At 39.7% G+C, this 26,736-nt stretch overlaps 1 protein-coding gene and 1 long non-coding RNA gene across 8 annotated transcripts in view; one reads left to right on the forward strand and one right to left on the reverse strand.

Moving 5' to 3' along the window:
* Window positions 1–26,736, forward strand: part of LOC127445765 (histone deacetylase 4-like) — a 48,134-nt gene that overhangs the window by 6,916 nt on the left and 14,482 nt on the right. For 3 of the 7 annotated variants that reach the window (XM_051706060.1, XM_051706065.1, XM_051706062.1), the window contains exons 3-12: window positions 8,927–8,989; window positions 18,343–18,569; window positions 18,674–18,824; window positions 19,545–19,659; window positions 20,313–20,431; window positions 22,403–22,531; window positions 22,615–22,730; window positions 22,827–22,943; window positions 23,228–23,411; window positions 25,425–25,597. In XM_051706060.1, the coding sequence (XP_051562020.1) occupies window positions 8,927–8,989; window positions 18,343–18,569; window positions 18,674–18,824; window positions 19,545–19,659; window positions 20,313–20,431; window positions 22,403–22,531; window positions 22,615–22,730; window positions 22,827–22,943; window positions 23,228–23,411; window positions 25,425–25,597 (1,394 nt within the window). Of the gene's footprint in view, window positions 1–8,926; window positions 8,990–11,971; window positions 12,034–18,342; window positions 18,570–18,673; window positions 18,825–19,544; window positions 19,660–20,312; window positions 20,432–22,402; window positions 22,532–22,614; window positions 22,731–22,826; window positions 22,944–23,227; window positions 23,412–25,424; window positions 25,598–26,736 lie in introns of those variants that run through there. The other 4 variants (XM_051706061.1, XM_051706066.1, XM_051706063.1 and 1 more) reach the window with 3 other exon arrangements.
* The window catches only part of LOC127445801 (uncharacterized), a 39,876-nt gene continuing 38,593 nt past the window's right edge, over window positions 25,454–26,736 (reverse strand). Inside the window, exon 3 of the long non-coding RNA XR_007898045.1 lies at window positions 25,454–25,552. This is a non-coding gene — a long non-coding RNA (uncharacterized LOC127445801). The remainder of the gene's footprint in view (window positions 25,553–26,736) is intronic.

Genomic DNA, 26,736 nt, shown 5'->3' on the forward strand with positions numbered 1-26,736 from the left:
ACTCTGATGAGAACGCCGGCTCTGTTTCCCCTTTTCCTTCTGCGTTTCCGCGGCCGAGCTGCCCAGACAAAGGGCTCCGCTGGCGTGTTTGTAAACAGCGGGTCGGCATTGAGGAATTTGAAGTCCGGTTTACGGTGTGTAATTGCAGAACCAATGTCCAAAATTGTTTGTCTGTCATAGACAATAAGGCAGACAACATCCAAGACAAAAAACATAAGAATTGTAAACAAAACAAACAAAAAACAGCAATATTGGGTCGGAGCTCGCAACGCAGCAGCCATACTCGGCGCCATCTTGAATCCAATTTAAGCCTTCTTGTCTTGTTTAGCCTACATGTTTATATCACGTTAAATGAAGTTGATTAGATTAAGTTACTAGAACTAGGTATAATGCCAGTTATATATGTCAATTTTATTTTCTCATTCTTCAGTGAGTGTCAAACGAGACTACATGAGGCAGCACACAGTATGAAACTAATCCATTTATTGGAAAAAAGTTCTGAAGTCTGTTATACATACCACATTCAAAGCTTAAGGGAAAAAGCTCAATCGAAAGAATTTGTGTCAGTGTTGATTACCACAAAATTATTTTGACTCGTCCTTCCTTTTCTTTAAGTGAGACACTTACAATGGAAGTAAATGGGGCCAATTTTTGGAGACTTTAAAAACACTGTAAACCCATATAAGTTCTACTAACTTAACAAATTTGAGTCAACTGATTGCTTTTACAAGTATCAAAACTTAAGTCTCAAGTATGATTAACTTTGTTTTTCTCAAACTATAAATTAAAAGAAATGATTTTGGTCCAATCAAAATATACAATTACTAATGTTTATTTAACTCAATTTAAATTTCTGCTAACTTAATATATTTACACAACTTAAAATATAAGTTTTGAAGTCATGAATATGCTTTGTTTTAACTTAATTTAAGCCATGTTAACTTAAACTATATAATTTTAGGTGACTTGAAATGTGCTATTAGTATTACTTAAAATATTTTGCAACTGCGCTTTTTTTTTTTTCCTTAAATTTTGAAACTTTTGCAACTTAAACATAAAAAAAAATAATAAGCAAACTCCATGTGGTAAACACATTTAATATAAAAAGGTAAAATTACTGACAAAACATGAGGCACAATACTGGAAAAAAACAAAAAACATTTGACAGCGACAGGATAAATTGTCTACAGCTGCATTAATGTTGCACATCCTTCAACATTAAACCTTATAAAGACACCTGTCTTTAAAACACTTGGGTAACTCTGATCCAATGCATAAATCAGTCCAAATGTAAAGAGAAATCTGAAAAGCCTGGGCAGGTGGGTGATGACCAGATTATAGTGAATTGCAGCATCTGTGAGTTCTCTGACTGCTGTTAACAGGGCAACTGCTGAATATCTTCTGAATCTTCAGCCATGAAATGCACAAATAGAAAAAAGTGGCAAAATTAAAGAACATTTTATTCAAAACACACACCTACATAAAATAATGGTTCACACAAAAATTATGTCATTATTTACTCACTTGTTCCAGACCTGTATGACTTTATTTCTTCCATGGAAGACAAAAGCTTTGTTTTTCTTTTTTCTTTTCAAGGATAGTTCACCCAAAAATGATTTTTATTCATCAAAAATTATTTACTCACCCTCATGCCATCCCAGATGTGTGTGTGACTTTTCTTCTGCAGAACACAAATGAAGATGGTTATCCATTCTTCAGATACAATTAACAGATCAACAGATCAATATTTAAGTCCTTTTTTATTACAAATCTCCACTTTCACTTTCAGATGTGAAAGTGAAACTAAACAGGCTTTCAGATGTAAATGTGAAAGTGGAGATTTATAGTAATAAAGCACTTAAATATCGATCTGTTTCTCACCCACATTAATTATATCACTTCAGAAGACATGGATTAAACCACTGGAGTCTTATGGATTACTCTTATGCTGCCTTTATGTGCTTTTTGGAGCTTCAAAGTTCTAGTCACCATTCATTTTCCATTGTATGAACCTACAGAGCTGAAATATTCTTAAATATTTGTTTGTGATCTGCAGATGAAAGTCATACACATCTGGGATTGCATGAGTGTGAGTAAATAATGAAAGAATTAAAATTTTTGGGTGAGGTATTCCTTTAAGTTTCAAAAATGGTTAAATGGTTTAGAAATGTGAGTAATTTACCTGAAAGTACATTTTTAATCTGGTGTTAAATGTTGAACATGTTGAATGGGTTATTCAGCCTAAACATTGTGAATTATCAAAAACCCTTCAGTTCTCAACCCGAATTCGAAGCTTTTGTAAGTCTGAAGATGGGAAAGTTTAGGCCCAGACAGAATCTGCTGACATTTTTGGCTCTTTCCAAGCAGATTTTAGATCGTGCTGAGTGACTCCAGCCAGGTCTCCTAAGCAACCAAATTGGCCTGGTTGCTAGGGAGGGTAGAGTCACATGGGGTAACCTCCTCGTGGTCGCTATAATGTGGTTCTCGCTCTCGGTGGGGTGTGTGGTGAGTTGTGTGTGGATGCCGCGGAGAATAGCGTGAAGCCTCCACACGCGCTATGTCTCCGTGGCAACGCGCTCAACAAGCCACGTGATAAGATGCACAGGTTGATGTTCTCGGACACGGAGGCAACTGGGATTCATCCTCCGCCATCCGGATTGAGGCGAGTCACTACGCCACCACGAGGACTTAGAGCGCATTGGGAATTGGGCATTCCAAATTGGGTAAAAAAGGGGTTAAAAAAAAAAATTATAATATATTAGGATAAATTATAAGTAGTTCGTAAGAAAATTCCTAAGTGCAATTCTTTATTTTTGAAAGCTGTTTTCTCCCAATTAGTAATGCCCAATTCCCACTACTTAGTAGGTCCTCGTGGTGGCGCGGTTACTCACCTCAATCCGGGTGGTGGAGGACAAGTCTCAGTTGTCTCCGCTTCTGAGACCGTCAATCCGCGAATATTATCACGTGACTCGTTGTGCATGACACCGCGGAGACTCGCAGCATGTGGAGGCTCATGCTACTCTCCACGATCCACGCACAACTCGCCACACGCCGCATTGAGAGCGAGAACCACTAATCACGACCACGAGGAGGTTACCCCATGTGACTCTACCCTCCCTAGCAACCGGGCCAATTTGGTTGCTTAGGAGACCTGGCTGGAGTCACTCAGCACGCCCTGGATTCAAACTCACAACTCCAGGGGTGATGGTCAGCGTCAATACTCACTGAGCTAACCAGGCCCCCCCTAAGTGAAATTCTTAAATTTTTTAATTTCTCAAATATTTTCTTAAGAACAAAAAGACTTTGACATTGTCTGATCAGCCTGATAATGGAGTTGCCTTGTCTAATATCCTACAACAAATTCAATACTTCAACTGCTAAATTATAACGCTAAATTTATCTATAACCTTTTAAGTAGCAAGCATCTCGTGATTAATTGTTTTGAATGTGAAGTGCGTGAGATGTGTTAGTTTAACGACATCAACCGTCAAAGGAGAATTGACTTGCTGCTGACCATTTGATAACTTTTAATTCGACATGGAGGAAAAGAAAAACTAAAACTTCAGTAGGCGAGCTGGATGTTCTTGAGGAAATTACTGCAAGGAAAAAGTTATTCTTGAAGCTTTAATTATATCACGTCGGAAATTAAGAGGCGGGTAAATGGGAAAGGGTGGCAGAGGCTGTCCCTGCTGTGCCCATCTCCGATAGGGATGTGGATGGGCATGAAAAAGAAAGTCTCCGCTTTCTAATGTTGTAATTATTATGTGTCTATGAACTCTAAATATTGCGGATAGAGCACTATATGCAGCACATCCAATCGGTCGCCACATTAAGAAGCTTCAAAACAACATTTATTGTTTGAATTTGGTGATAACATTTACATGCTTTACAAGCTGAAAATAAAAATATAATTAAACAAAACAGTCAAAAACGTTTTTTGGTGTAAAATCACATTTCTGTGTAAACAGCCCATTGTGACTTCAGACTCATCATGAAAAACCTTTTTTCTTTTAGAATTTAAGACAACTGTGAGGTTATCCTAACTTTAAGATGTTATTTACGGCGATATTTAAATGTTTTTCAAGAATTTGAATGCTTAAGTTTTTTCTTCAGAACAATCTTAAAATAAAAGATAAGAGCTTTCTTAAGAAGTTTATTCGGGAATACAAAATATTCGTATTTTTTTTTTTTTACGTTACAAATTAAGAAGAAAATTGTAGTTAAGAAGAAATTTCTTCTTGAATCTGGCTCCTGCAACTCAACCCAGGTCTGACGGAACCCGAGAACCCAATGGGTTTTGGGCTGGGTTCAGGTCAGTTTTTCAAGTTGGACTTTGGGTTCGGGATTGTATGAATGAAAAATAAACAGGCCTACCGAATTTGTTTCATGCTCTCACTCACAGACATGCGCGAACGGACGAGTTGGGGGCCGTTCACACCGAATGTGTTTTTGTGCGCATCTGTTCCGTTTTCCCTTTGTTTAAACACATGCTGGATGAATGTCTTTGACATTTGCACCGCATCTTGCTTTTTCTTCAGTGTCTCGTGCAGGACCGACACATTTTAAACACCATGTCAAGTTAAAAATAACTTTTCAAAAAAGCCTGTTGAGACACCTGGTATAGCCTCTCTCGCCTAGGGCACCAGAATCATGGCAGAGTTTAGGGTTCCCGTACCTCCAAAATTCCAATTGAACCCCTGAGCGTATGTGTGTTACCAGTGAGAGAAATCTCATCGAACAAAATAATTCAAAGTATTTTACAATTTTCAGCTCATTTTCTTTCTAAATCTTTCAATCCTTCAGTGAAATCAAAATAATAATTCCTCAAAGTGTCATCCTATTTTTCTCTTTAGTCCTCTGATAATAAATCAATATTTCCACTTTGATTTCTACCAACACTGCTGCAGTATTCCTCATGTGAACATGACGGCCATCAGACCCATTCTGTGTGGATTTTCACTGTGTAGCAAACAGACTGTTTTGCCCGTGGATGTACTGATGTGTGTGTGTGGAGGATTTAAAAGGGTATTTTTAGGACTTTTTTTCTGGGGCAGAAAATAGTTCTTGGTAGAACAGAAAACCGCTTCGTTTGAGTGTATGTGAACAGCACTAATGAGGGAAAGAGAAACACCTGCTCAGCACTAGCATCAGTTATAAGACTTTACACATTATACATCAACACCCTTACTAACATTTATCCCACTTAACTGTAACAGAAATATTCATTACAACTGTGGAAGTTGTAGCCAAGAAAACCGCTGATAGCACAGATAGTTGGAAACAAGTCATGGGTATGTACGTACTTGGAATTGGATTAAACTGGAAAATTAGCTGTAATCAAATGATTGATGATCACTTGTGTGTGATATTTTTTATATTATTATCTGCATAATTTTGTTCAACATCTGAAGTACCTTATTTTGTTGTGGATATCCCAATGTAGATACTAAATTTGTACATTTCAGAGAGCTCAATAAAATATTCAAATCATATTTAGGTTGCATTTGAGGGCAAGATTTTTTTAATTGATTGTGTAATATAGGCACATAATATCAGAATATCGATCTCAGGGCCCTGAATCTAATCAAATCAACATCATATCGTGGCAGACTTTGAAGTATCGGCAAATATCGGATCGCAGGCCAAGAGAATTGATATAAGATTGTATCTTGATGAAACGTCCGATTTACACCTGTAGTATCTGTTGGATGCCATTCTGGCAGTGGGCGCATTTATATGCACACCAATTCACTGATGAACTATCAAATATCAGCTTATTAAAAAAAAAAAACAAGAAAACAACATTCACATGAGATGAAATCATGGGGTTATTCTCTGCTTTTAATGTCATCGAAAACAGTGATGGACAACACTTTCACTTGTTGGATAAGCCGATAAGTTCTTTACATGCAACAAAACTTACATTTACATTTATTCATTTAGCAGATGCTTTTATCCAAATCGATTTACAAAACGAGGAAGGTTACAACATGAGCGGTTTATCTTAAGGAGCCAGTGGTATGAAAAGTTTCAATTTAATTAGAAAAGTATTAGACAAGACAGAGATTAGAGTGCAATCCTTTTTATTTAATTTATTATTATTGCTTGGTCAAGTGCCCATGAAAAAGTTGTCGTCTTTAGCAGTTTTTTGAAGACAGAGTGAGTCTGCTTCACGGATTGAGTTGGGAAGGTTGTTCCACCACAGATGTTCAGTGAAGCCGAAAGTCAGAGAAAAAAATCAGACATGTCACAGAGATTTTAAAACAAAATTAAATCCTCAGTATCGAGACACATTTACTGGCTTTAATTGTCTTCAGTCCTTCATTCACTACTTTCACTTTCCCTGCCAATAAACTCACCCTCAGTGAAATGCTTCAGTTGAACTAGGGTCAAGTTCAAGGTCAATGTGCCATAACACATCACTGCGGACGACAGCAGCTGCACAGTCCGTGTCTGTGTGTTTGCTTTGGGATTTGCCTTTTGCATGCCACTTAGGAAACTCTACTCAGATTTCTCATTTTCCTAAGTACAATAAGGCTGATGTTTTGTTTTATTGCCATGTGGTTTTGTGAAGGTGCACTCACTCGATGAAACAGAGCTCTAGTTTCATAGCTGTTGCTGTATGTGGTGATGTAAAGCCACAACTCTCTGATCGAGTCCAACACGTTGGCATGCAAAGTGCTCCATTGAATAACCACAACAGATCAGTTTCAGCCTGTGGACTCCACATACAAGCTAGAAAATGCATTTCACATGCAAAACCCTCCATCCACAAATCTTTACAATTAGGGTTGTGATGATACCAAAAGTTCAGTAGTTGGTACTGATACCAGTAAAATTTCACTATTCTCAAAACCAATTTAAAAACCCCATCAAAAATGGCTAAGATGCTATTGAACACTCTCTTTAGCCTATTAAAATGTTAAATGTCAGTGTTAATAATAAATGAAAACAAATGCATGTTTCCGTCAAGTGTTTCTCAATTAAGTCAGCATTGCTTCAAGTTAATTAGGGCCCAACTGAAATCGGTTTTATTTTCTCCCAAATTCTGTGTTTTACATTTTTTTTTATCTGAATTCCATGTTTTAACGTTAAACTTTAAACGAATGAAAATAAAACAATTACTTTTCAACATATTGCATTTTTTTTGTTTTTTTTGTTGCAAATAAAGATCCTCACAGCATAATTTAAAACATAAATGAAAGCATTGATGAAATAATTTATGCAGTTCAACATCATTCTTGCTTGTATGTTGCTTAACTATTATTATTATTTATTAATCGTTGTTTATTATTGTTGTTATTATTATAGTGAATATAAAATTTTACTATACTGTTGTAATGTATTTCTGTCGCAATTTTTTCAATTTTACACATGTAGTTGAATCAAGCTTTTATTTTAATGTGAATGTTTTTCAGTTTCCGTGTGTTTTAGACGTTAGCTTCACACCGCCGGAAAAGCGATTGGTTATATAGCGCAGTGTGATCATTAAAGCGCAAATGCTGCAATTACTTATATAGTCTGCATGTGCTTCACAATGAATGAGTGCTTTGCTCTGTCATCTACAACATATACAGTGCATTTGATGCTCATAATGTGGAGTTTTAAGTGTATAAGCAGCTTCACACAGAGGGGAACTGGCCCCCACAGTGAGTCTGGTTTCTCTCAAGGTTATTTTTCTCCATTAATCAACATCTTATGGAGTTTTGTGTTCCTTACCACAGTCACCTTCAGCTTGCTCACTGGGGGTCTAAATACAATTATTATTTATTTAATTTCTATACACTTTTTTTTTTTTTTAAACCGTGTGTTCAATAAAGCAGCAGTATTGTGGGTCATTAAGAACAGAATTGAGAAACGCTGCTGTAACTCATTCAGACCAGATTAGTTTTGGGATTTTAAAAAAATATTTGGTTGCAGTAGATGAACTGATTTGGGCTCATGCATTTGTACATCACTTACTGAATGTCAATCAACATTGAACTTCAGTCTCCATTCATCAGCCACCTTGTTATTAGAACTGTACGATAAACTAAATAAAACATCTAGCTAATCCCTCAAAGATAACTAGTCGACACACCAGAAGATCTGAGACAGAGCTGCATCCTTCTAAAAATAGGCACATAAATAGAAAATTAAGTGATGCTGCGCTGGAGCCTCATTAGACAAACATCAAAGCTGTTTCCACATATGTCGAGTCCTCAGATATTTCCCCAAAATAGCACCGTGTGGTGGGAGAAACTGCTAGTTATTCCTCTTCATTTGGATAAAAATCCCAGTTTGTATTTGTTGTGTTGCTGTGATGTTATATAAGTGTGTTGAGCTGGTAAACATGCAGTGAGCAAGTGCAGCGCATCATCAGAGGGTTTATAACACATGTGGTGTGTGTTCTAGGAATACTATCTGTCTCTCTCTCTGCAGTTATTTCTAGTCGTGACAGTCTTTTCATGTTCTCTGTAATGATCATATGCTGTTGCAGCTCATCACTTATATTATGTGTTGCACTCGCATCTCTGCTCTCTTCATTCTGTTTCTGTGTGTTTCTCTGTAAGTCTCAAACACATTCAGTGTTCCTCTAGTTTCCAGCAGATGTTGACCTGCTGTTCCGTTCTACAGATATTATTTCTACAGTTTAAAGATAATTAAACACCTATTTTACACCATATTCCCTCAAATATGCACTATCCATTGTCAGGAACATCACTAGATTTTGGAACTGACACAAGAGGAAATACAGCTTCTGTTCATCTGCCAATCAGACACCGTTATAAGTCGATGCTGGGAACCTCAGGATGACCAAATATGATCTGATTGATCAGCCTGTGATTGTCTTTCCTCTCAGCTATTTACGACATCTGATGATCTCTCTCTCTCTCTCTCTCTCTCTCTCTCTCTCTCTCTCTCTCCCTCTCTCTCTCTCTCTCAGAGTCTCAGATGGGTGAGTCAGTGAAGATGTTGAAGCTGTCAGCGTTTGATCACATTCCTGCAGGTAACACACCTGATGTCTGAGTGCTTTATTTCACAAGCAGGAGCCACTGCAGCTTTCATAATTCAGAAATAAAACGGCAGCAGTCTTGATGTTTTCATTTTATACCAGCACAACTCCTTGATTTAGCACACTGGATTATATGTGACAGATACATATTCATTTGTTGTTTTATATGTTTTATTTGTATGCAGCTCAGCTGTAAACACTTGGAGAATATGAATGTTCAAATAATTGTTGTGCCTCATTTCAAATCACAAACAAGAAAATTATATTCAAACCAAGATAATGCTTTTTTTTTTTCATTTTCTGGTTTACACTTTCACTCTCTTTTATTCCTCTTTCTCTCTTTTTTCACACCTGATGCTCACACACTTTATCTGACCAGTGTCACTGCCTCATTTTCTTTCTCTCACACACACACACACACACACACACACACACACACACATCATCATCATGCAGCTCAAATTCAAAGTCACATTCATCACAGACAGACCAGAGTAGAAACAAAAAAGACATGAAGCGTTCAGACGTTACGTTGACTGACATTTTATGAAGCTTGTATGATATGTTGTGATTGTTTTGGGCTGAATCCATTCGCAACTAACAACATTCTGGAAACCAAAAAGTTTGCTGCCACTGCAGAGAACTCTGGAATAAATGATTCCAGTTGTTTGTCTTTTATTCAGTTGGAGTTTAAATGAACATAGCCAAGTCAATGTGATTTATGTACAGACTTCAGATCAGTGTGGCATTTCATATGAAATACATGATTATAGAATATTTTAGATGTCAATACTGCCTGTTTATAGAAAACATAGGCAGTCCTCCCTGACTAGAGTGCCCCGAATCATCATTTTAAACCTGCAAAATCACTCAAATAATGTTGTTACAATAAACTGTAGCATTATGAATATTCCTTAAACAACCATCCCATAAATAACTGCAGTGATCGATAAATAAAACAGATGGACTATAATAACATGAATTATTCATTTGCTCATCTGTTCGTCTGCTCAAAAACCTATTAAAGCTGTAAACTAGAGCAGTGTGAACACTGTTTTTCAGAGATGTGTATAAGCTGGAAGGAAGAGTTTGTGTGTGTGTGAGTTTCTCAAAGCTTCACTCTCTAAACCGTCTGGATGCACTTGGCAGCACGTTGCCTGTTCCTAACCTATTATTGAGGGCGACGGACGAGTCTAAATGCTGGACAGAGGTTACACAACTAGAATCAACACGCTGCTTATAAACACTTTAAAGCTGCTGCAGAAAAAACCGGCGAGTTTTTTTTTTATCAGCCGTTCTTGAAGTGAAACACTCGTTCTTTATCGCAATAATCTCTATCTCTAATGCAGATAAAGTAATTTACCTCACATAGAGTTGCACAGATGTTCAGGTGCTGCACGTGAGCTGCGACCGTTAGACACCACGCTGTTTTTTTTCTGCAGATCATGAGTAATGGTTCCTTCAAGCCAATCACTGCTCAGAACTCTTGTAAAAAATAATAAATAATGATAATGTTATGACAGGAATGTGACGTTTTGCACAAAGCATTTAAAGCGGAGCGACGATGAACTCAAACATTTCACAGTAGTATGTTGAACGGAGGTTGTCATGGTTACATGTGTGCTTCTCAGTATGTGTGCCTGCAGTGCTCTAGAATATGTCCAAATATTGTCAGTGTTTGTCAATGAGAGTCTGTGCTCTCTGGTTATTGGTTGATTAGTTTACAGCAGTTAGCAGATGTTTATAGTAGGATTAGTCCTATAATTAAATGATTACACTTTAGACTGAATGGCTGCTGGTTTCATGCGTTAACATGTCTGCACTCTCTTGGGCTCGGTAAAGACCAAACTCACCGCTGCATTTTAAATCATTTTGAGTATTGTTTTTTTTTTTTTTTTTACTTTTCCAAAATTTGGAATGCCCCAATTTTCTAAGTCCTTGTGGTGGCGTAGTGATCCACCTCAATCCGGGTGGTGGAGGACGAATCTCAGTTGCCTCCACGTCTGAGACCGTCAATCCACGCATCTTATCACGTGACTTGTTGAGCGCGTTACCACGGAGATGTAGCGCGTGTGGAGGCTTCACGCTATTCTCCGCAGCATCCACGCACAACTCCCCACGTGCCCCACCGAGAGCGAGAACCACATTATAGTGACCACAAGGAGGTTACCCCATGTGAGGCTACCCTCCCTAGCAACCGGGCCAATTTGGTTGCTTAGGAGACCTGCCTGGAGTCACTCGGCACGCCCTGGATTCAAACTCAAGACTCCAGGTTTGGTAGTCAGCGTCTTTACTTTCTGAGCTATCCAGGCCCCCCATTTTGAGGTTTGATTGTACATGCATGAAGTCATTGCAGTAGTCCAGTCTTGATATAACAAGAGCCTTGATGAGGAGTTGTGTAGCATGCTTCGATAGGAAACATCTGATCATCTTCCTAATGTTGTACAAGGCAAATCTGCACGATCATCTTTTTGGATTGTGGATAAACTAATAATTAACTATTTGATAAATAACATAAACAAGCTTTTCTGTATGTAAGACTAACTGGACATATTCATGTCAAGCAGCCGCATTAAAAACTCACAGTGAAACACATGACACTAACCCTTTCGATTTACTCATCTATAATGGTGTGACAAAATACAACATTTGTCTTCAGAGGTGAGCTAAATCTGACTTGACCTCTTCTGGGGATTATTTAGGAATGTCCTCAATTGTAAAAAAAAAAAAAAAAGAAAATTGCAAAAAAAGTTTACTTTTAGAGGATTATAATTGGCTTTATATAAGTAATAACAATATAAGTCTATGAAATGTCCTCATTTAGATAGCTGAGGGAGTGTGTGTTTTTGTGTGTGTGTGTGTGCGTGCGTGCATGCGTGTATGTATAAACATTTGTTCTGGAACACCGTCATGTCATCAGAGAGAGAGAGAGAGAGAGAGAGAGAGAGCGCGAGCGGTCAAGTCAGACTGTTAGCTACAGACAGACCGTGGTGAGAGCAGAACGACACACACACTCATCTGAAGCTTCAGTGTTTGTGGTGAGCTCAACTTTATTCTGTTTGTCAAATTTAACTTTATTCTGTGAAGTTATGATCTGTGTTATTAAGGATCAGCAGTGTCTCCGGCTGTAACAACTATTGCGGTGAATCTGTTGTGTGATGTTGTTGTTGTCTTTATTATGTGGCGGTGTTTGGGCTGGTATTGATACAGATTTCAATTGTATTTGATATAATTCTGATTCAAAAGCTCTTGATTAGATTTCAGTTTAATTCTACTCTTATTCATATGGGTATATTTCAGTTGCATATGAAAGAAATTCTCTCAGCTAATGCTGTTAATTTTACAGGGAGGAACCTTCTAACTTGGTACATTATTCAAATATTAATTTTTGTAAACAAACAACAGTGGCATGTGTTTTTGTTTGTTATTGTCAGAAGATATGTTTGGTAAATTGAGTGAGTTAGTTCAGCTGAACACTTCACAGATATATTTTTACACAGTCACTGAAAATAAGCAGAGTAAAAGATCAATCTTTGGATTATAAGAATTGATAAAAGGATCAGGTTGTGTTTGCTGGTGACATGTTTATTTGGATATAATTTGAGGACAAATGATCAGAAGTGTGCCACATCTTCTGACAACCTCCATTTGGGGATGTCCGCAATTCAAACAATTCATAAATAGTTGTTTTTATTCTAAACGTTTGAAAAGTTGTATTTCAGTCATTGGGTTAGTTGGTAGTCATTATTAACTTAATGGAAAAACAAGGGCTGTCAATCAATAAAACAATTTAATCGAATTACATGGTATGCCAACTAATTAATCAAATTAATAGCATATATAAATATTTGTCTTGGTGACAGAAGCTTCCAGTACAAACAATACAACAACAAGGCAGAGATAATAATAAGCGAATAGAAAATATATATATATATAGAAATGGACAATAAGACTAATATATATTACTGCCACTGCGAGGACGATCAGCTGTCCTTCCTGTCTCCCTTTCTACTGACTCTGAAAAACACCAAAAGAAAGATGCCCAGGGTCCCTGCTCATCTGCGTGAATGTGCCTTAGGCATGCTGCATGGAGGCATGAGGACTGCAGATGTGGCCAGGGCAATAAATTGCAATGTCCGTACTGTGAGATGCCTAAGACAGTGCTACAGGGAGACAGGAAGGACAGCCGATCGTCCTCGCAGTAGCAGACCAAGTGTAACAACACCTGCACAGGATCGGTACATCCGAATATCACACCTGCGGGACAGGTACAGGATGGCAACAACAACTGCCCGAGTTACACCTGGAACGCATAATCCCTCCATCAGTGCTCAGACTGTCCGCAATAGGCTGAGAGAGGCTGGACTGAGGGCTTGTAGGCCTGTTGTAAGGCAGGTCCTTGCCAGACATCACCAGCAACAACGTCGCCTATGGGCACAAACGCACCTTCGCTGGACCAGACAGGACTGGCAAAAAGTGCTCTTCACTGACGAGTCGCGGTTTTGTCTCACCAGGGGTGATGGTCAGACTCGCGTTTATCGTCGAAGGAATGAGCGTTACACCGAGGCCTGTACTCTGGAGCGGGATCGATTTGGAGGTGGAGGGTCCATCATGGTCTGGGGTGGTGTCACAGCATCATCCTGACATGACCCTCCAGCATGACAATGCCACAGAGCTCTGTAGTGCCGGCCACAAGGCAACAGTCAAAAAGGTAGTGGGCTGGGTGAATGGGGTCCAGAGTGATTTTTCCAGCCCTTTTCCTCACTCTGGAAGTGTACAGTTCTTGAAGGGGATGCAAGGGGCAACCAATAATCCGCTCAGCAGTCCGAACTGTCCTTTGTATTCTTCTGATGTCTGATTTCATAGCTGAACCAAACCAGACAGTTATTGAAGTGCAGAGGACAGGCTCAGTGACCGCTGAGTAGAACTGTATCAGCAGCACCTGTGGCAGGTTGAACTTCCTCAACTGGCAAAGGAAGTACAACCTCTGCTGGGCCTTTTTCGCAATGGAGTCAATGTGGGTCTTCCACTTCAGGTCCTGTGAGATGGTAGTGCCCAGGAACCTGAATGACTCCACTGCTGCCACAGTGCTGTTCAGAATGGTGAGAGGGGTCAATGTTGGGGTGTTCCTCCTTAAGTCCACTATCATCTCCACTGTTTTGAGCGTGTTCAGCTCCTGGATGTTTTGACTGCACCAGACAGCCAGCTGTTCAACCTCCCTTCTGTATGCAGACTCTTCATCATCCTGGATGAGGCCGACGACAGTAGTGTTGTCTGCAAACTTCAGGAGCTTGACAGAGGGGTCCTTGGCAGTGCAGTCATTTGTGTACAGGGAGAAGAGTAGTGTGGAGAGCACACATCCCTGGGGGGCACCAGTGCTGATTGTACATGTGCTGGAAGTGAATTTCCCCAGTCTCACTAGCTGCTGTCTGTCTGTCAGAAAGCTGATGATCCACTGACAGATAGAGGTGGGAACAGACAGTTGGGTTAATTTAGTCCAGAGAATTGCTGAGATAATGGTGTTAAAAGCTGAACTAAAATCCACAAAAAGGATCCTTGCATATGTCCCTGGTCTGTCCAGATGTTGCAGGATATGATGCAATCCCATGTTGACTGCATCATCCACAGATCTGTTTGCTCAAAAAGCAAATTGAAGGGGATCTAGAAAGGGTCCAGTGATGTCCTTCAGGTGGGCAAACACCAGTCTCTCAAATGACTTCTTGACCACAGACGTCAGAGCGATTGGGTCTGTAGTCATTAAATCCTGTGAGATTTTTCCGCTTTTCTACTGTTTCATCTGTGTATTATACCACATGCACCCGTTTCTCTCATTATTTTTCTTTCTCTTTTTTCCAATTTCTTTCCACTTGTCGACATTTCGCGTCTAGACTGCGTGCATTCGTTTTCTCCACTTTGTTTTACACGGATTATTGCATCAATCTCAAACATCTGCTGATTAGGAAGCACATCGAACCACATCAATCTCAAACCCTCGCCGCTCAAGAACAACCATAACAACAACAACAACAACAAGCAATTGCGGTAAGTCATGACATCCGCTCATGTTATTGCTTCCTGCATTACATGCCACATCTATACTATACTTCTTCCATCAGCAGTGAGGGATTCACATGTGATAAATGTAAGGAATTAGTCAGGCTGATGAAGAAGTTTGAGTTAGAGACACGCATCCGAACGCTAGTGGAGGTCAGTGAGAAATTGAAGCCGGTAGATACTGTTTCGAATGCGGTAGTACAGCGAGCAACACACACACTTGGTTTCAACTCTAGAGCCCCCGCAAGGGTCATTTGGGTGACATCTCGGCAGCATACTTACTCGGCAAAGTGACACCACTCAGTGTTCCTGTTAGGGTTTCGAATCGATTCTCCCCACTCAGTGATGCACCCACTGAGAATCATGTTGAAAGAGCCCTAATAATTGGTTATTCTATTGTAAGGAACGTGGAAATAGAGACTCCAGCCAACATTGTTAAATACATTTCGAGGGCTTGGGCATCTAACATCAGATCAAATGTACAAGTGCTGTCTAATGCTAAACGTAGATTTTCTAAAATTGTTGTTCATGTCGGCACTAACCATGTCCGGCTTCATCAGTTGGAGATCACTAGAGATAATGTTAAAGAGGTGTGTGAACTTGCATAGATATCAGACACTGTAATAAGCTCTCGACCCCTCCCTGCTCATCGTGGTGATGAGGTTTATAGTAGATTAGTGTCACTGAATGGCTGGATGTCTGAGTGGTGTCTGGAGAATAGCATAGGATTTATAGACAATTGGAAGAGTTTTTGGGGTAGACCTGACCTGCTAAAGAGAAATGGACTCCAACCCTCCAGGGAAGGTGCCGCTCTCCTCTCTAGTAATTTGGCTCATAGTCTTAATAATGATTGTATTTGACTAACTGGGGCCCAGGTCAGGAAGCAGACAAACTGGTTAATCCGAACGTCTGTTAGCTGCCTTGAGACGTCACACAGGTCACATAAACTACAACACATAGAGACTGTATCACCTAGATATCATATAGAGACTGTATCACCTAGATATCACCTATGTCTGTTTCCCGAACTACCAAACACAAACCCCTCACTAAATAATTTGATTAAGGTCAAACTTGAAAAAACAAACAAATAAATTGAAGATAAACATCATATATATTAGCCCAATTTTATCGTCATTACATTGGCTACCTGTTCAATTTCGTATTTAATTTTAAAATTCTGTTAACTACATACAAAGCTTTAAATGGTCTAGCTCCACAGTACTTAAGTGACCTTCTGACACGCTATATTCATCACGTTCATTACGATCGCAAAATTCTGGCCTGTTAATAGTTCCTAGAATATCAAAATCCACAAAAGGAGGTAGATCCTTTTCCTATTTGGCTCTTAAACTATGGAATAGTCTCCCTAACACTGTTCGGGACACAGACACACTCACTCAGTTTAAGTCTAGACTAAAGACTCATCTATTTAGTCAGACATACACCTAATTTTAGGTCTGCCAGAACCAGAAACATCCATCATGATCTATAAATCTGCATAAAATTGGCATCAATGCTAATATTTTTCTATTTGTTTCCCTGTCTCAACCTCGGGATTCATATTCCGAGGTTACCAGAGATGGTCATATCCAGCTCCGTTCCTGCTTGGTGTCAGACTCCACTGCTATGTGTTGCTGAGAGATGACGTCAAACTACAGCCGTTGCCAACCAGACATCACTTCAGTTTTTTTTTACTTCAGTGGATGAATTGATGTCAACTCCAACTATAAGACATGGGATACTTCATATGCCAATGCCTGAACCTTGAACTTATGATAGACCTCACCTAACCTCACCGAAATGACCTGCCGGTTGAACTGCGATGCATCTAATTTATCTTTGCCTGCGTCACCTTTGTCTATTGATGGACTACACTCTTGAAATTGAATACATAGACTATCAATTAATTGCCAACAAAAGCCTTCATCAGCCAACTAACAAAGGACAATTAATCTATGTGAACTTCTGCAGTTAATCCAGGATGGACATCGAAGACATTAGTTATTAATTTTAAAGTTCAAAAAAAATATTTTTATTTATAAAACTCTGGCCCTTAATGCTTGCTTAATTTACAAATTTAAAACCATGACTTGCACTGCACACAAATAACTAATATTGGCATTATATTCAGATGTCACAGTATCTGTGAGCTCGTCCAGGTCTGTGGCTGCAGCCATAAAATCACTCCAATCAGTGCAGTCAAAAGCAGGCTTGTAGTTCCCGCTCTGCTTCATTGGTTCATCTCTTTACAGTCTTTACTACAGGTTTAGCAGATTTTAGATCGTGTCTGTAGTTCGGAAGAAGATGAAGCAGACAGTGATCAGAGAGTCCCAAAGCTGCTCTAGGAACAGAGCGATATGCATCCTTTAATGTGGTGTAGCAGTGATCCAGTGTATTTCTGTCTCTGGTGGGGCATGTGATGTGCTGTCTGTATTTTGGCAGTTCATGGGTGAGGTTAGCTCTGTTAAAATCGCCAAGAATAATAATTGTATTAATTGTATATAATTGTATTGTTGTTCTTTGAAATAACATGAACTAACAATGAACAATTGTATTTTTATTAACTAATATTTAACAAAGATCAATAAATGCTGTAAAAAAATGTTGTTAATTGTTTGTTCATGATACGTAATGCATTAACTAGTATTAACAAATGGAACCTTAATGTAAAGTGTTACCAAAAAGACAATACAAAAAGTGGCTTAAAAATCCAATGTATTGTTTAATACCATATTATTGAACATAATCCATTCACTGGCCTACAGTTTACAGCAATCCATTTTGCATTTGAATTCATCAATCAGTCGAGATTTATTATAAGGGCTTGTTTAAGGATGCATCAATGTACACCTGTGTCAGACAGATACTTTTGGAGCGTCTCTGTTGTGTCACGTCAGTAGTTTTCTAGTTTAATGCGTAGAAAAACACGTCTTGAGATCCCTAAATTCAGATTTGCGCTCCATCAAGCTGTGTTTGAACGCAAGAACGCGTTGGTTTGTTCTCTGTATAAGCTGCACATGGTCTATACAGCTGGAGTTTCACTTACTGCCCCCTGGAGAAAACGCGTGGTACTTCAAGCTTGAATTGCTCAGGAATCTTCCTTATTACGGTCTGAGACAGGATTAATTGCATGCATTTTCTATAACGCATTATTTTTTATATAATTAATTGCACTGAATTAAATCGACAGTCCAAGTAAAAACAATGTCTGTTAGCAACAGTAACGTGTGTGTACATGTGTGGTGTTGTATTTGTCGATCTCCTCTGATGTGTGAATCTTGTATGTGTAGTTGAGTTGAGTTCAGCGCTGCCTGTGCGAGTTCCTCCAGCGGCGATCTCGATGGACCTGCGTGTGGACACGTCACCGGCACTGGACTCGACTCGCTGCGAGCAGCAGGAACTGATGATGCTAAAACACAAGCAGCAGGTGCAGCGGCAGATCCTTATTGCAGAGTTTCAGAGACAACACGAGCAGCTGTCACGACAACACGAGGCCCAGCTACAGGAGCACATGAAGGTCAAAAAGCACAATGCAAACTTATCTGACTGATTAAACACATTGCCTTTTAACCTCCTGAGTGGTCGGCAGCTTTTCATGTGTGTGAATGTTTGTGTGTACAGCATCAGCAGGATCTTCTGGACCTCAAACATCAGCAGGAGCTTCTGGAGCACCAGAGGAAGATGAAGCAGCACCGTCTGGAGCAGGAGATGGAGAAACACCAGCGAGAACAGAAGCTTCAGCTGCTCAAGAACAAAGAGCGTGGGCAGGAGAGTGAGTGTATCTTCATCACGGCACATCATTGAATTCATACATAATCTGGATGTCATGATAACTTCCCCTTTAGATAAAAGTGACAAAATGTGAGTTAATATCAGGCCCAACTGAATCATATGTTGCCAGTAATAACAGAATAATAACACTTTCATGTGGAGAATGTACAAACCATTTCCAACAGTGTTTTCTGTTACTGTAGTTTGCGTTGTCAGCTGTAGTTTTGTCACGGGTCATTACTGGATCTCACAATCATTTTATATTGGGGCTGTAAATGGGCTGTGTACAGTTGGGATCGGCGGGTGTTTATAGAGGTAAACACGGTTGGTATATTCAGTGGTTCTGCTGTAAATTGAGGGTGGCAGTGTCTGTCTCGACCCCTCACTGATGGAGAGAGTGTTCACTGGTTTCAGCTGTTTCACAGCGAGCAGCTTTTCCAAATGAATGTGTGAAAAATGTCATTCTGAACTTCAGGATTGGAACTGAACAAGACTGAGCTGCGACACACATTTGTGTTTTTTGGGTGTTATTCTCTTGAATTCAATCAAATTTTAGGCAGTCTAACGTCAAATGGCCTGTTTATAGAATGTTTAATGTAACACAACACAAAAGTCTACAAATTTTGTCATTCTCATTCTGATAACTAAATCTGAAGAATTAAATAATTTTTTAGAGCAGTTTAATATTTCATAAGGAATATTGTGTGTTTGTTGTGAACAGGTGCCGTGGCCAGTACAGAAGTGAAGATGCGACTGCAGGAGTTTGTTCTGAATAAAAAGAAAGCTCTCGCTCAGCGCAGTCTCAATCACTGCATTGCCAGCAACCCGCGCTACTGGTACAACATCACATGCATCACAGCTTCTGTGGGAAATCTCTTCCTGTATCTGTAGTTAATTGTGTTCAGACCATCCAATACCTCTTTGTGTCTTCAGAGTTTGTGTTGATGGAAATATTACATGTATTTGTAGAGTTTATATGCTCATGTTCATTCTTTCTTAAAGCTCAAAGTGATTCGTTCTCTCTCTGTTTCTGTGACATTGTAACATTTCTGATGAACACAATGTTATTCAGCATAAATAAGCAGCTGCAGTTCAAACACTCATTTCCAGTGTGAATATTGCACTGACTGCAGATTTATCCACAAACATATCAGTCAACAGTAAACTAGATTAGTTTAGTCTGTGTTAATTTGAGGTCACACATCACTGGTCAGGGCAGATAGTGTTTTACACCTTTCTCTCAACTAATGGTGTGTGTTTGAGAGTAATGTTGTGGTGTCGGGACACTCGGATCAATGTTTAGAAAGCGTCACAGTGTTAACATTCTTCATGAAACTCAGCCAACCAATGGATTACTTATAGCTGACTAGACAACAGATGGCATACAAAACTCCAGTGAAATATGTTTTATTATGAATATTTACTGTGATTCAGTGAATGTCTGTGCAAATGTCTCATCATGGTTTCATTGTCCTCTCTCTCTGTTCAGGAAAACTCAGCACAGTTCTTTAGATCAGAGTCCTCCTCCTCAGACGGCCGTCAGTACATACAGTCAGACTGCCATGGGCATCTACGAGTCTAAAGATGACTTTCCTCTTCGCAAAACAGGTACTACAAGCATTAAAACACTAGTATTCTTCAATATATTTGAACAGGATACAGAGAAGAGAAACCTGTGATGCTCCTTACAATGATTGCAACAGAAAATGATCCTCAATTGTATTTTGCTGAAATCACAAGTACTGCAGCTCACCAGCGCATGTCATGTATGGGATGTTGGTGTGCTGCTGGTTGAGCTAGACTATCACCAAACCAACATAAACCAGCCTGAACCAGCATGAAAGTTTCATGAAATAACCTGTTCATGTTGTTTGAGTTTTGGCATTATCTGGCCGTTCAGAACTAATGCTTAACTAACCCTTCAGAAGGCAGAAGGGTTTACCGGACAGCTGCATAGCTCAGCACCGCTCATACAATATAATTATTCACTTAGTGGTGAAGCGGGTGAGATGCTGTTGACTCGAGTGCTGGAGATATGCCACCGTTTACTCTGGCGACCATCACTGCATTCCTGTGCGCGCGTGTGCGTGCGTGTGTTTGTGTGTGTTGCAGACAGATGCGTGTCGGTTGTCGCACACAAATAAGATGAAACTACAATGTCTGTGTGAATATTCACATGATTCTCTCAGCGTTGTCTCTCCTCAATAACACAATTCATTCTCAAAACTTCTTCCAGCTTTTTTCTGCAGTAGTGACGAGTTTGTGGAATTTGTTTATGTTAATGGAGATCCGTTAGTTAGAAGCCTCTTATTTCACAGCCTGTGTGCCTGTACCAGCGTTGCTTCCAGTAACTGCCAAATGAATCAACAGCGCTGCTTTTCTTCATGTAGATTGAAAATCACACACGGAGGAAAATCTACAGCAGAGCGTGTTCACAGCGATGTCTGCTACATGCATTTAATGCAGACTGATGATCACCTTTAATATAAGCATTACAAAATAACTTGCATTATTCTGATTAAACTTGTCTGCTCATTTATTTTTTTCTTTTTTTTTCTTTTTTTTTTTATATCTGTCATACTTTTTTTTTTGAACACAGCTCACAGGATTTTTGACCCATATGTGAATTCTCCAAACGATCTCAGACCCTTTTAAAGTGAATCAAACCGAGACCATTTCGGGAGGTGGTCTGAATACGGTTCGCTTGCAGCCTGCGGTTCGTTTTGCTAAAAACGTGTATTGTGACGGGCTCACTTGATTTTCCCATTCGCCTAATGCCTAACATGTTTGGCCCTAACAGCTTACTGTACACAACTTATGACAACACGCAGAGACGCGACGAGACACTTGGAGATGAGAGAGTAAGTAGATGTTTTACTGAACACAGACACCTGCTCTCATGTTGATTATTCTTGTTAAGGGCATTAAACATATTTAATCTCATAAGTGAAAATGAAGAGCTAATTTTGATATTAATATAGCCCTAATAATAATAATAATCTTCAACATTGTATTAAAAAAAGTGTTCTGGGTTCCACAAAAACAACACGTGTGAAAGCAAAATGGACGGAGACCCTGTAACAGGTGAAGTGAACGAAAAAGAGATCTGAGCCCACATTCAAGATCACAAATAGTGAGTGCAAAGACAACTGGGTCATTTTTCATGTGGTTCACTTTTTGATCCACTTAAAGGGGTCTGAGTTTGGTTCTTTTAAAGAGGACTCAAGTGTGAAAACAACCCAAGAGACACTTAAATTATATCATATGAGAATCATAAGAGTATGTGCTAAAGCATTGTGGAGTGTCTGAAATATTTACATTTTAATCATTTCATTCAAATCTCTCTTTATTCACTCTATTGTAAAGATGCTCTTCAGGGTTATATTTGTAATTCTTCCTCATGTTACTAGAATCTTCTGTCAAGACCTATAGTATTACTAGCATCATCAGGTGTGCCGGCGTCTGTAGATGTCTCGGAGCGTTACCCGCAGTGACCAAACCGTGTCTGTTAATAATTTCTATGTGAAACGATGAAGCACTGTAATAAATGGCACATCTGCTGTCATTCTGTCATTACAGCGTCCGAGCCGAATCTTAAGCTGCGTTCTCGCCTGAAGCAGAAAGTGACAGAGCGACGGAGCAGTCCATTACTGCGGCGGAAGGATGGCCCCATCAACACGCTGAAGAAGCGCTCCCTGGACATGGCAGGTGCTGTTAGAAACACGCATCGCTCATGGACACCTGATATTTTCATGCGGTAAACTCACTCTTCCTCTTATTCTGGCTGTCAGTAGATTCGTCGTGTAGCAGCGCACCTGGTTCAGGGCCCAGTTCCCCTAACAACAGTTCACACGGCAACCTGTGCGAGAATGGTGTCAGTGTGACCATCTCCACATCATCAAAGGAGGTAACACTAGTGTCACGTTTGGAGCAAGACAGTGTCTTAAAGAGTAATGAAAGTCATTCTATAATCTCCTGATGATTGGTTGCGTGTGTTCTCTAGTCGTTTCTAGCTCACCAGTTAGCTGGTCATGATGGTTCAGTCGGTCAACGATCTCTGTATACGTCTCCTTCACTACCCAACATCACACTGGGTCTGCCCGCCTCTGCTGCCAACAATGTGAGTGTCCAACCGCATATACAGTATCACTCATCCACCAATACATGATGCTCTGGACAGATTAACATAAAACCTCAACCAATAAGAGCTCATGAAGAAATATTATTCAGTTATTTAGTCCAGTGCTTATCTATGTGTGTGAGCAGCTGTCCAAATAATGTGTATTTAGCCTTTGTTGTGATTCTGGACTGGTTTTGACCCTGTGTAGTCAGATGACAACTTTATTTTGCTTTTTTTATCTGATGGTTTGGGAATGGTTTCATCTTATGTTTCCTGTGTTCAAGGTGATGTGCACACAGCAGGACAGTGAGCGTTTGTCTATGACCAGTTTATCCATTACCACTCCATTACTGACCAGCTCCATTCCATCATATCTTGGCAATTCTGACACCACAAACTCCCACAATACACTGCTGCAGCACATGGTCCTTCTCGAGCAATCGGCTCCACCCAGTCCTTTAGTAGCTGGTGAGTCCTGCTTGATTCATAAAGACACCATTCAAAGTAAAGATGATGCGGTCAAACCATCTGACTTGTGTAATATTTATTTAGTGTGTACTGGTACATGAAGCCCAGAAGTCTTTCTAGTGTCACTCTGTTTGTCATGGCTGCAAGTCTCATCGCTTCAGAACGAGAGTTTACGGCCTCGCTGAACGTTTCCCAAGCCACTGTCACTGCATTACATAAACATTGAAATGTGTGAACGACCCAGTCTACATCGTATTGTTCTATCAGGACTGAGAGTGCAGAAGAGTCAGGGGTCCCTTCGGTTAATTAGATCAGTGTTCCGATCCGCTCCCAGCAGGAGTCCCGAGCGACAGAACACGGTGTGCTGTGCCGAGTGACGGGGTGAGTGGGGGGGTGGCTGAGCTCGCTCACGCTCCCACAGGAGCAGAACAATAGAGCCGTAATTCCCATAATGGAACACGTAAATGAAACAATGAAGGCACTCAGACGGGTGCAGAGACCGAGAGCGTCCCAAAGTTTTCAGCTGCCAGTGCAGCCATGCGTGGACAGTCGTGACGTCTGTGGAGAACTGGCAATGAATGAGTTCATTTTAACGGTTGTTTTAGTGTCACTGATGCTTTTGGAAACTTTTAGCTGAAATGAGTTTCTTATTACACAAGGATGTTAGCAGTGCTGATATGATTTAAGTGTTAATTCAACATAGAAAGAAAATTAAAAAAACATTGTTTATTAAAAATGGTTTGGATACATCTGCTCTTGGGACGCGGCTAGGGCGTTCACGATTATACAAATTTGCCTGAGGATTAATTGTCAAACAAATAATTGCGATTATTACGATTAATTGTCATTGTCTTTTTTTTTAAGGTGTGCTTTTCCCTGCATGTGTGCTTCATACACCTAAAGAAATAATTTTTCATATTTAACTTCAAATATATAAATCAAATAATAAAAGAGGAATAAAATATGATTTCCTTTTAAGGCTTGAAAAACTTATGAATGACATGAAAAATAAAACAAATTTCAAAATATTTCTTATTAATTAAAATATGTCCCTTTTTGGTCAACTCTTTTAGTTTTGGTCAATTTTACATTTACACTTTTTTTTTTTTATTCATATTTTATAATTTTTTTAATAAAATATAAGCCCACAAGTCTTTATTTGTCAAACCTTTGAGATTTTGTTTCATCATTTTCTCTCTCCACAGAAATAAATTCTCCTCTTTGTCACTGCGTGTCATTAACACATTTGCCATTACACGATCATTTAAAGTGAAAATGGGCTTTGCGTTCAGTATCAAAGTTAATACTTGTTTGTTTATACTTTACATTTATGCATTTGGCAGACGCTTTTATCCAAAGCGACTTACAGTGCCCTTATTACAGGGACAATCCCCCTGGAGCAACCTGGAGTTAAGTGCCTTGCTCAAGGACACAATGGTGGTGTCTGTGGGGGATTGAACCAACAACCTTTTGCTTACCAGTTCAGTGCTTTAGTCCACTACACCACCACCACTCTTTAGCGGGAGTTTGCCGTGAGCCTCTGCTGACAGTACACGCGATGCTCGGATGCGGAGTTCAACTGAATGACACACAAATGCGCCGTTCATGGCATTTATACAGTATATTAACTTAAAATTCCATTATTTGGGCATTAAAATATGATTTGAAATTTGAATGCCCAGTAATCTTGGTTGTCTCAAATAACTGCAATCACACAGTTATTTAATAATCACAACAGGCCTAGATGCGGCACAAATTAAACAAACTTTTTTTTATTATTTTGATGATAAAATCCATCACAAAGCAAGAGATCTTCTGATTTGAAGTCAGTTTAAGATTTCTTATTGCCATGTTTTTAAAATTATGGTTTTGCAGGAGTAGCTCAGACTGATTGGTATAAATGGTGTAACTCTGTCAAGAAGTGGGACGATGCTCATAAAATAGGGACTGTCCCTGTTTTAGCATGACCTCTGGTCTCCATATTGCGTTCAGAAAGCGTGTCTTCTCCTGCAGGTATGGGTGGCGTCCCGCTACAGAAGCTACGGCATCACCGGCCGCTGGGCCGTACGCAGTCGGCTCCTCTTCCTCAGAGCACACAGGCTCTTCAACAGCTGGTGGTTCAACAGCAGCATCAACAGTTCCTGGAGAAACACAAACAACAGTTCCAACAGATGCACATCAACAAGGTGAGAAATCAAACTTTCTCAGTGACCGATCCACCAGCATTTAGTAATCCATTTCATAATGCATTTATTCGTGAAATTGCAGATGGACGATTAAATCCTCGTTTCATTGTATTCATTATCATGACAAAACATTCGCAGTTAGTTGTGAAGCACATGATCCAAAGAACAACACATGATTTTTTTCACGGTCATAGTAGTGTCATGGCAACTGAAAGGAAATAAACCTGTATTAGTTTAAGCAGGATGTGTCACATGTGAGCGCAGTGTGACTCGTACCTTTGGAATCTCAGGTAGATGCTGGACGTAATTCCTATCTTTATTTCACTGCCGTCATTGGTGTGTGAGTGTGTGCGTGAATGGGTGAATGAGTCACAGTCTAGTACAGACCTTTTACCATTACAGTGAATGCTGCGCTGGAAACACAAGGTTGATTTTTATCTGCAGATAAAATCAACAGATGAGGATCTGAGATGGAAGTCCAAAGGTCATGAGTTCAGATAAGGACGACACAAACTGTCCGTGACACTGGAACACAAGCTTTCTTCAAGCGATCTGTTCCTGTTGTTATTGCACTGAAAATTGCTTTGGAGTAAGTGTTGGTTAAATGACCCGCCTTCTCTGCAGTGATTACTGTCTGGAGCTCATATGCTGTAAAGCAGTGTTTCTTAACTCTTTGGTCATGCCCCAAAAGTGGGTCACTGGTTTGTTCGGATTGCCATGGCCTCACCTCCATTGAAAACCTTTCTGTGGCCTTCCCAGGTGGAATTTTGGGGCGCGGAGACAAATTTAATAGTGATATCATGTTCTGTGCTTTATACGTGTTAAATATGTTTCTCGTCTGCAACGCTATATTTTTGCAGTGAGATTGAAGCCTGGTTTCCGTGCGAATATGACACGAGCCATCACGGAGAATTTGTGTCTATGCTCTGCTCAGCAGATGATCTGTCTGCGTTAACCGGGCTTCCCTCAACAATCGCAGCAAAGACCACACAACTGATGCGACCCTTTTGAATTCTAGTGAGAAGTTCTAGTTTAAAGCGCTATGGAGGAAGTCAAACCTCTTAAACAGTAGACACCCCAAGACATCATAACCAGCACTGACAAGGAAAACAGCAACACTGTGCCATGAGCCAAATAAG

The sequence above is a fragment of the Myxocyprinus asiaticus genome, chromosome 9 (genome assembly GCF_019703515.2).
Source record: "Myxocyprinus asiaticus isolate MX2 ecotype Aquarium Trade chromosome 9, UBuf_Myxa_2, whole genome shotgun sequence".
NCBI lineage: Eukaryota > Metazoa > Chordata > Actinopteri > Cypriniformes > Catostomidae > Myxocyprinus > Myxocyprinus asiaticus.